Raw genomic sequence first — 9,915 nt, forward strand, 5'->3', positions numbered from 1 at the left:
TGGGAGGGGGGAGGGGAAGGGGGACCCCGGTGGGGGAGGGGCCACCCCGCGGATTTCGGCGACCACCGCGCGCGATGACGTCACGGACCACACCCTTCCGTGCCCCGCCCCTTTCTGCAGAACCAGGGGTGTGGCTGACATGACGTCACACAGAAACCACGCCCATCAACCACAGGGCGTGGTCTGGGGCGTGGCCGGAAGTGACGCGGGCGGGGCGGGGGCGGGGGCGGGGCCGCCCGGGGATGGTTTTTGGGGAGGAATTTTTTTGGGGGAGATTTTTGGGGCCACCTGTGGAAGATTAATTGGGGTGGGGGGGTTGGGGATTCATTTTGGGCTGGGGGATGGAAATTTTGGGGGGGGGGGCCTCTCCAATTTTGGGGCCCCCCCCCCCAGGGGAAAACCCTTCAAGGGCAAATCCGTGCACGGGGACGTGGAGCTGAGGGTGGAGCAGGTGAGTTTTGGGGACCCCCCCTCTAATTTTGGGGCCCCCCTAAAAATTTGGGGCCTCCCCGGGAGTGTTTGTGGGGGGGGGGGGGAGTAAAGGGGGGGGGGGGGGGGTCTCTCCAATTTTGGGGTCCCCCCCCCCAGGGTGAAACCCTTCAAGGGCAAATCCGTGCACGGGGACGTGGAGCTGAGGGTGGAGCAGGTGAGTTTTGGGGACCCCCCCTCTAATTTTGGGGCCCCCCTAAAAATTTGGGGCCTCCCCTCTCTGATTTTGGGACCCTCCCCATAAAAAATTTGGGGTCTCTCAACACTTTGGGGCCCCCCCAGATTTTGAAGCGCCGGTTTTGGGGTCACCCCTAAAATTTGGGGGTTCTGGATGCTTTGGGGTCCCCCTCCAGATTTTGGGGTTCCCCTAATTTTGGGGTTCGGGTCGGTTTTGTTGAGGGGTTCTGGGAGATTTTGGGGGTTCTGCATTGGGGATTTCCTTGGATTTTTGGGGCCTGGCCCAAATTTTGGGGTGCTCTGAACCTCCCGTCCCTCCCCGGTTTTGGGGTTCAGGTTTAGGGAGGATTTGGGGTCCCTGAGGGAAATTTTGGGGTCCCTGAGAGAAATTTTGGGGTGCCCTGAAACCTTTTCTTGTCTCACTCAAAGATTTTTGGGGTTCCCTTGAGATTTTGGGGTCCGGGTTCCCAAACCCCCCCAATTCCTCCCTCCAATTTGGGGGTTCAGGACAAATTTTGGGGGCGGTGTGCTCCTAAATTTCAGTGAATTTTCAACCCTCCCCGGTTTGAATTTTCCCTAAAAATCTCTTTTTTGAACCCAACTCGGGGCCCTGGCCAGGTTTGGGGCGGGACTGAGGGGTCCCAGGGAGGTTTTGGGGGGCCCCCGGCGGTTTTTGGGGTGTCCCCCCCTGGATTTTGGGGTCCCCCAGGCCCAGTTCTCGGAGCTCTCCTTGGCTGCCTCCACCCACGGCGCCCTCAGCGTCACCATCGACCCCCCCCGGGGGGGCTCCAGGTACGACTTGGGGATCCCCCCCCAATTTTGGGGTGGAATTTGGGGTCACCCCCAATTTTGGGGCTGAAATTTGGGGGTCCCTCCTCCTTTTTGGGATGAAATTTGGGGTTCCATCTATTATTTTGGGGCTGAGTTTGAGGTTTCCTCCATTATTTTGTGGCTGAATTTGGGGTTTTCTCCATTATTTTGGGGCTGAATTTGGGGTCCCCTCCAATGTTGGGGCTGAAATTTGGGTGTCCCTCCTCCTTTTTGGGATGAAATTTGGGGTTCCCTCTATTATTTTAGGGCTGAATTTGAGGTTTCGTTCATTATTTTGGGGCTGAATTTGGGGTCTCTTCCTTTTTGGGGCTGAAATTTGGGGGTCCCCTCCCTAATTTTGGGGTGCTGGGCGTGCCCCCCTCAATTTTGGAGCTGAATTTGGGGTCTCCTTTCTTACTTTGGGGTGGAATTTGGGCTTTCCTCCTCAATTTAGGGTGAAATTTGGGGTCTCCCCCCAATTTTAGGGCTGAATTTTGGGTCCTCTGCTCAATTTTGGGGTGGAATTTGGGGTTCTTTTCTCCTTTTTGGGGCTCAATTGGGGGTTCCCCCCAATTTTGGGGCTGAACTTGGGGTCTCCTTTCTTAGTTTGGGTGGAATTTGGGCTTTCCTCCTCAATTTAGGGCTGAATTTGGGGTCCCCCCCAATTTTGGGGATGAAATTTGGGGTTCCCTTCTCCTTTTTGGCATTAAATTTGGGGTTCCCTCCTCAATTTGGGGTGGAATTTAGGCTTTTCTCCATTATTTTGAGGATGAAATTTGGGGTCCCCTCCTTAATTTTGGGGTTAAAATTGGGGTGCTGGATCTTCCCCCCTCAATTTAGGGCTGAATTTGGGGTCCTCTCCTAGTTTTGGGGTGGAATTTGAGGTTCCGGGTGCGAATTTTGGGGTTCAAAGGAAGATCGGGGTGGGGTTGAGGAGATTTTGGGGCACAAATTCCAAATTTTGGGTGCAGGTGAGGGGGATTTTCCCCCTCAAATTTAGGGTGAAAAATCAAAATTTTCGGGGAAAAATCTCATATTTTGAGTTTGGGGTTTGAATTTTGAGGTGGGGGGGGGGAGGAGGCGGGATTTTGGGGCGCAAATTCCAAATTTTGGGGTGCGGCGGGGGGTGGATTTCCCCCCCGAATTTAGGCTGAAAAACCAAAATTTTCGTGAAAAAAAATCTCATTTTTGCATGAATTTTTCTTTTTTTGGGGGGGATTTTCGGGTTGAGTTTTGAGGTGGGGATTTTGGGGGGAGGTTGGGGGATTTGGGGACCCCCTGAGCGCCCCCATCCCCCCAGGAAGGTGCGCCCCGATTTCGTGCTGGTGCGGGAGGAGCCCGAGGGGGGGGCGGGGGGCGCCCCCCGCAGGCTCCTGGTGGGATTGCACCTGGGGGGGGTCCCCGGCAGCGACCCCCTCCCCACCCTGTACGGCTTCAGCCACGCCCCCTGCCTGGTGAGCCGCTGGGAGCACTGGGAGGGGATTTGGGGGGGACTGGGAGCACTGGGGGGGACTGGGAGGGGATTTGGGGGGGACTGGGAGGGCACTGGGAGCACTGGGATGGAGAACTGAGGGGATTGTGGGGCACTGGGATGGACTGGGAGGGACTGGGAGGGATTTGGGGGGGACTGGGAAGGAAATGGGGGGACTGGGAAAGGATTTAAGGGGCACTGGGAGGGACTGGGAGGGGACTGGGAGCACTGGGAGGGACTGGGGGGGACTGGGAGGGGTTTTAGGGGTGACTGGGAGTACTGGGAGGGGGCTGGGAGGGAACTGGGAGGAACTGGGATGGACTGGAAGGGGATTTAAGGGGCACTGAGAGGGACTGGAATGGACTGGGAGGGGATTTGGGTGGGGGGCTGGGAGGGCACTGGGAGCACTGGGATGGAGAACTGAGGGGATTGAGGGGCACTGGGATGGACTGGGAGGGACTGGGAGGGGGAACTGGGGGAATTGAGGGGCACTGGGAGGATTTGGGGGAGACTGGGAGGGATGGGAATGAACTGGGAGGGGACTGGAACAGACTGGGTGGTTCTGGGAGTGGACTGGGAGCGATACTGGGGGGCACTGGGAGCACTGGGAGGGCGCTTGGCCGGCCCTAGACCTTCCCAGTGCTCCCAGTTTGCCCAGTTGGCTCGGCTGCAGCGGGAACTGGGCCATGAGGCCTTTCCACTGGTGCCCCAGCGCTTCTGCAACCGGCCCCGGGGACTGGTGAGCACTGGGGGGACTGGGAGGGACTGGGGGGGACTGGGAATGGACTGGGAGGGACTGGGAGGGACTGGGGGGGACTGGGAATGGACTGGGAGGGACTGGGAGGGACTGGGGGGACTGAGGGTGGTGTTACTGGTTTCTAACTGGTGTCACGGGTGTTACTGGTGTTTAGCTGGTGTCAATGGTTTCTCACTGGTGTCACTGGTCTCTAACTGGAGTTACTGGTTTCTAACTGGTGTCACTGGTGCTTAACTGGTGTCACTGGTGTCACTGGTCTCTAACTGGTGTCACTGGTGTCCCCAGCTGACCGCCCCCACCTTCCCCATGACGGTGACGCTCAGCCCCGCCCCCGCAGGGGTGGGACAGGTGAGCGGGGCGTGGTCTGAGGTGGGCGTGGCTCTGTGTGGGTGGGGTTCAGTGTGGGCGTGGCCAGCAGGGCATGGCTGTGTGGGTGTGGTTTAATGTGTCCCACCTGTCCCTTTACCTGTCCCCATCTCACCTTTCCCTCACTCACCTGTCCCATCAATCCCACGTATCCCTCACATGTCCCTCACCTGTCCCAATCTCACCTGATCCACCTGTTCCTCACCTGTCCCCTTACCTGTCTCACCTGTCCCTCACCTGTCTCCATGTCACCTGTCCCATCACCTGTCCCTCATCCATCAATCTCACCTGTTCCCATCTCACCTGTCTCACCTGTTCCTCCACTGTCCCCACCTGTCCCTCATGTGTGTCCATCTCACCTGTCTCACCTGTCCCAGTTTCACCTGTCCCATCAATCCCACCTGTCCCTCACCTGTATTACCTGTCCCACCTGTCCCCATCTCACTGTCTCACCTGTCCCTCACCCGTCTCACCTGTCCCCACCTGTCCCTGTCTCACCTGTCTCACCTGTCCCATCAATCCCACCTGTCCCTCACCTGTATTACCTGTCCCACCTGTCCCCATCTCACTGTCTCACCTGTCCCTCACCCGTCTCACCTGTCCCCACCTGTCCCTGTCTCACCTGTCTCACCTGTCCCATCAATCCCACCCGTCTCACCTCTCTCCTGTCTCACCTGTCCCTCACCTGTATTACCTGTCCCACCTGTCCCCATCTCACTGTCTCACCTGTCCCTCACCCGTCTCACCTGTCCCCACCTGTCCCTGTCTCACCTGTCTCACCTGTCCCATCAATCCCACCTGTCCCTCACCTGTATTACCTGTCCCACCTGTCCCCATCTCACTGTCTCACCTGTCCCTCACCCGTCTCACCTGTCCCCACCTGTCCCTGTCTCACCTGTCTCACCTGTCCCATCAATCCCACCTGTCCCTCACCTGTATTACCTGTCCCACCTGTCCCCATCTCACTGTCTCACCTGTCCCTCACCCGTCTCACCTGTCCCCACCTGTCCCTGTCTCACCTGTCTCACCTGTCCCATCAATCCCACCTGTCCCTCACCTGTATTACCTGTCCCACCTGTCCCCATCTCACTGTCTCACCTGTCCCTCACCCGTCTCACCTGTCCCCACCTGTCCCTGTCTCAGGACTGGGAATGGACTGGGAGGGACTGGGAGGGACTGGGGGGACTGAGGGTGGTGTTACTGGTTTCTAACTGGTGTCACGGGTGTTACTGGTGTTTAGCTGGTGTCACTGGTCTCTAACTGGTGTCACTGGTCTCTAACTGGAGTTACTGGTTTCTAACTGGTGTCACTGGTGCTTAACTGGTGTCACTGGTGTCACTGGTCTCTAACTGGTGTCACTGGTGTCCCCAGCTGACCGCCCCCACCTTCCCCATGACGGTGACGCTCAGCCCCGCCCCCGCAGGGGTGGGACAGGTGAGCGGGGCGTGGTCTGAGGTGGGCGTGGCTATGTGTGGGTGGGGTTCAGTGTGGGCGTGGCCAGCAGGGCATGGCTGTGTGGGTGTGGCTCTGTGTGGGTGTGGCACTGGGCCCAGTTCAGTGGGTGTGGCTCTGTGTGGGTGTGGTTTAATGTGTCCCACCTGTCCCTTTACCTGTCCCCATCTCACCTTTCCCTCACTCACCTGTCCCATCAATCCCACGTATCCCTCACATGTCCCTCACCTGTCCCAATCTCACCTGATCCACCTGTTCCTCACCTGTCCCCTTACCTGTCTCACCTGTCCCTCACCTGTCTCCATGTCACCTGTCCCATCACCTGTCCCTCATCCATCAATCTCACCTGTTCCCATCTCACCTGTCTCACCTGTTCCTCCACTGTCCCCACCTGTCCCTCATGTGTGTCCATCTCCCCTGTCTCACCTGTCCCAGTTTCACCTGTCCCATCAATCCCACCTGTCCCTCACCTGTATTACCTGTCCCACCTGTCCCCATCTCACTGTCTCACCTGTCCCTCACCCGTCTCACCTGTCCCCACCTGTCCCTGTCTCACCTGTCTCACCTGTCCCATCAATCCCACCTGTCCCTCACCTGTATTACCTGTCCCCACCTGTCCCTCACCTGTCTCACCTGTCTCACCTGTCCCCGTCTCACCTGTCCCTCACCTGTCTCACCTGTCTCACCTGTCCCTGTCTCACCTGTCCCATCAATCCCACCCGTCTCACCTCTCTCCTGTCTCACCTGTCCCGGCCCAGGTGCGCGTGGGCTCCCGGCAGGTGCTGGGGGCGGTGGCCGCTGCCATGGGCGGGGCCCGGGCGGGGGCGCTGCTGCGGGGGGACCCCGCGGGCACCGAGCGGCTGCGGGTGCAGAGGATCGGGGACCAGTACCGGGCCCTGCGGTGAGACTGGGGCAACTGGGAGCACTGGGAAGGGGACTGGGGGGACTGGGGGGACTGGGGGAACTGGGAAGGACTGGGAAGGGGACTGGGAGCACTGGGAGGTACTGGGATGGACTGGGAGGAATGGGGGGACTGGGAAGGGAACTGGGAGCACTGGGAAGGGGACTGGGGGGACTGGGAGGGAATTGGGAGGGAACTGGGATAGACTGGGATGGACTGGGAGCACTGGGGGGGCTGGGGGGCACTGGGGACTGGGAAGGGGACTGGGAGCACTGGGAGGTACTGGGATGGACTGGGAGGAATGGGGGGACTGGGAAGGGAACTGGGAGCACTGGGAAGGGGACTGGGGGGAGTGGGAAGGGGCCTGGGGGGCCTGGGAGGGAATTGGGAGGGAACTGGGATAGACTGGGATGGACTGGGAGCACTGGGGGGACTGGGGGGAACTGGGGGGACTGGGATGGACTGGGATGGACTGGGATAGACTGGGAGCACTGGAGTGAATTGGGGGGACTGGGAGTGGTTTGTGAGGGAACTGGGATGGACTGGGATGGACTGGGAGGAACTGGTAGGGTTCAACCCGGGGGGCGTGGTGAGCACTGGAGGCGTGGCCTCAGTCAGAGGGCGGGGCCTGGGCGTGGCTCAGGGTTTGGGGGAGTGGCCTGGTGTGCTCCTCCTGGGGTGGGGTCTGCAGGAATGGGCGGGGCCTCAGCCTGGGGGCGGAGCCTTTAGGGGTGTGAGTGGGGGAGGGGTGGGTCCATGGGGTTTTTGGGGTCCCCGCTGACCACGGTGTCCCCCCAGGTGGTCCCTGGGGGGCGGGGACAAAGCGGGGGAGGAGCTGCAGGTGGAGCCCGTTGCCCTCAGCCCCAGGTGAGTGCGAGGGGGCGGGGCTAAGAGGGGCGTGGCTTTGGGAAGGGCTCAGGTGGGGCTGGGGGTGGGGGAGGGGCAGCAATGAGGTGGAGCTAGGAGAGAAGGGGTGGGGCTATGGTGCAGGGGTGGGGTTATAAAGAAAGGGGCGGGGCTATGACGGAGTGTGGCTATGAAGGAGGGGGGGGGCTATGCAGAAAAGGGCAGGGGTATGAGAAAAGGGGCGTGGTCATGCAGGAAGGGGTGTGGCTAGGAGGAAAGGGGCGGGGCTATTCAGGGAGGGACGGGGTTATTGAGAGGGTGGAGCTATGTGGGAAAAGGTGTGACTAGCAGATGGGCGTGGCCATCAAAAGGGGCGTGACCTTCAAGGATTTTTGTGTGCGTGGCCTTTTAAAAGGGGGCGTGGCTTTGCACAGACTGGGCGGGGCTTTGGGCAGGGCCCTGCCCAGCCCGCGGGGGCGTGGCCAATGCGAGGGGGTGTGGCCATGGCGGTGGGCGTGGCCGCTGAGCCCCGCCCCTCCCACAGGCACCGGGCGTGGGTGGACGCCTGCGCCGGCCTCTTCGGGGGCGCCGACATCTGCGGGGTGGAGGCGCTGCGGGGCCCCGACGGGCAGGAGCACATCGTGCAGGTACGGGCACACCTGGCACAGCTGGGCACACCTGGGGCACACCTGGGCACACCTGGGGCACAGCTGGGGCACACCTGGCACACCTGGGGCACACCTGGGGCACAGCTGGGCACACCTGGGTACACACCTGGCACAGCTGGGCACACCTGGGGCACAGCTGGGGCACAGCTGAGAACACCTGGGGGAGAGCTGAACATACCTGGGGCACAGCTGGGCACACCTGGGGCACAGCTGGGCACAGCTGGGGAATACCGGGTGGACACATGGGCGCAGCTGGACACACACCTGGGTTTGAGCTTGGGCACGTGAGGAGCACCTGAGACACCTGGGCACAGCTGGGCACACCTGGTGTACAACTGGGGCACACCTGGACACACACCTGGGCACACCTGGGGCACACCTGGGACATATGGGGCACACATGGGGAGCAGCTGGGGCACAGCTGGGACACTTGGTGCCCTCCCACACACCTGGGGGGGCCTCGCCCCAGACACCTGGGGCAGAGGGGGGCACACCTGGGCACATCTGGGGCACACCTGAGATACCTGGGGCACACCTGGGGCACACCTGAGTCCCCCTCCAACACCTGCTCGCATATGCCTGGGGGACACCTGGGAACACCTGGGCACACATGGGACCCTCCCATACACCTGGGGGTCCCCACCCCAGACAGTTGGAGCACACCTGAAACACTCCTGGGGCACACATGAGATACCTGGGACAGAGCTGGGCACACCTGGGGCACACCTGGGGCACACCTGGAGCACACCTGAGGCACCTGGGGCACACCTGGGGCACACCTGAGTCACCCATTGCCCCTCCAACACCTGCTTGTCCCCACCCTTGCTCCTCTCCTTGACACCTGCACCTCCCTCCCCCCTGGGCTCACCCCCCTCCCCGCACACACCTGAGCCCAGGCACTTGGTAGGGAGAAAGGCTTGGGCACGTGGGCAACACCTGAGACACCTGGGAACACCTGGGCACACCTGGGATATGCCTGGGGGACACCTGGGAACACCTGGGCACACATGGGACCCTCCCATACACCTGGGGGTCCCCACCCCAGACAGTTGGAGCACACCTGAAACACTCCTGGGGCACACATGAGATACCTGGGACAGAGCTGGGCACACCTGGGGCACACCTGGGGCACACCTAGAGCACACCTGAGGCACCTGGGGCACACCTGGGGCACACCTGAGTCACCCATTGCCCCTCCAACACCTGCTTGTCCCCACCCTTGCTCCTCTCCTTGACACCTGCACCTCCCTCCCCCCTGGGCTCACCCCCCTCCCCGCACACACCTGAGCCCCGCCCACACCTGAGCCCCGCCCACCTGTCCCCCCCCCCCCCCCGGGCCTGGGCCCCCCCCCACAAAAAAGGGGCGGGGCCTCCTTCCCCTCCCCCAAACCCCCAAAAAATGTTGGGAGCCCCCAAAAAATCATGGGGGGGGCTCTGGAATTTGGGGATTTACATCCTGAAATTTTAGGGGTCTGCTTTTTGCTCAAAATGGGAAAATTTTTCCTAAAAAGGGACTGGGGAAAATTGGCGGGTCCTCAAAAATCTTCGTAAAATTTGCCCCAAATCCTAAAACTCGACAAATTTAAAATATTTCCCAAAGATTATTCCAGACATGCAAATTTTGGGGAGACCCTCCCTCCCCTGGGACCCCCCAAATCTGCCCCCATGCCCCCAAAATTGGGGGATTTTGCCCCAAATTGGGGCCCTACCTGCCTCAAGCTCCGCCCCCTCAGCTGTTTCTCTTCCCCCAGGTGCGCCGCCTCCGTCTGGCCCCGCCCAGCCCCGCCCCCAACCGCAGGGACAGCCACGCCCACAAATGGGTGGAGCTGCACCACGCCCCGCCCAGCCGGGCACCGCCCAGCCTCGAGGCCCCGCCCAGCCCCGCCCGCTCGCTGCACAGCCCCGCCCACAAACCCCAGCGGCCACGCCCCAGCCCCGCCCAACCTCCCCGCAGCCACGCCCACAAACCCCGGGACTG

At 61.1% G+C, this 9,915-nt stretch overlaps 1 protein-coding gene across 1 annotated transcript in view; it reads left to right on the forward strand.

Annotated features, from left to right (window-relative positions):
• The first annotated feature begins 74 nt into the window (after positions 1-74).
• Positions 75-9,915, forward strand: part of LOC121339152 (synapsin-1-like) — a 10,715-nt gene continuing 874 nt past the window's right edge. The window contains exons 1-10 of the mRNA XM_041410750.1: positions 75-79; positions 589-646; positions 1,376-1,458; positions 2,777-2,930; positions 3,597-3,686; positions 3,990-4,052; positions 6,281-6,423; positions 7,222-7,290; positions 7,814-7,941; positions 9,657-9,831. Coding sequence (XP_041266684.1) covers positions 75-79; positions 589-646; positions 1,376-1,458; positions 2,777-2,930; positions 3,597-3,686; positions 3,990-4,052; positions 6,281-6,423; positions 7,222-7,290; positions 7,814-7,941; positions 9,657-9,831 — 968 coding nt within the window. The remainder of the gene's footprint in view (positions 80-588; positions 647-1,375; positions 1,459-2,776; positions 2,931-3,596; positions 3,687-3,989; positions 4,053-6,280; positions 6,424-7,221; positions 7,291-7,813; positions 7,942-9,656; positions 9,832-9,915) is intronic.

This window comes from Onychostruthus taczanowskii, unplaced genomic scaffold (assembly GCF_017590055.1).
Source record: "Onychostruthus taczanowskii isolate IOZ18803 unplaced genomic scaffold, ASM1759005v1 scaffold330, whole genome shotgun sequence".
Taxonomy (NCBI): domain Eukaryota; kingdom Metazoa; phylum Chordata; class Aves; order Passeriformes; family Passeridae; genus Onychostruthus; species Onychostruthus taczanowskii.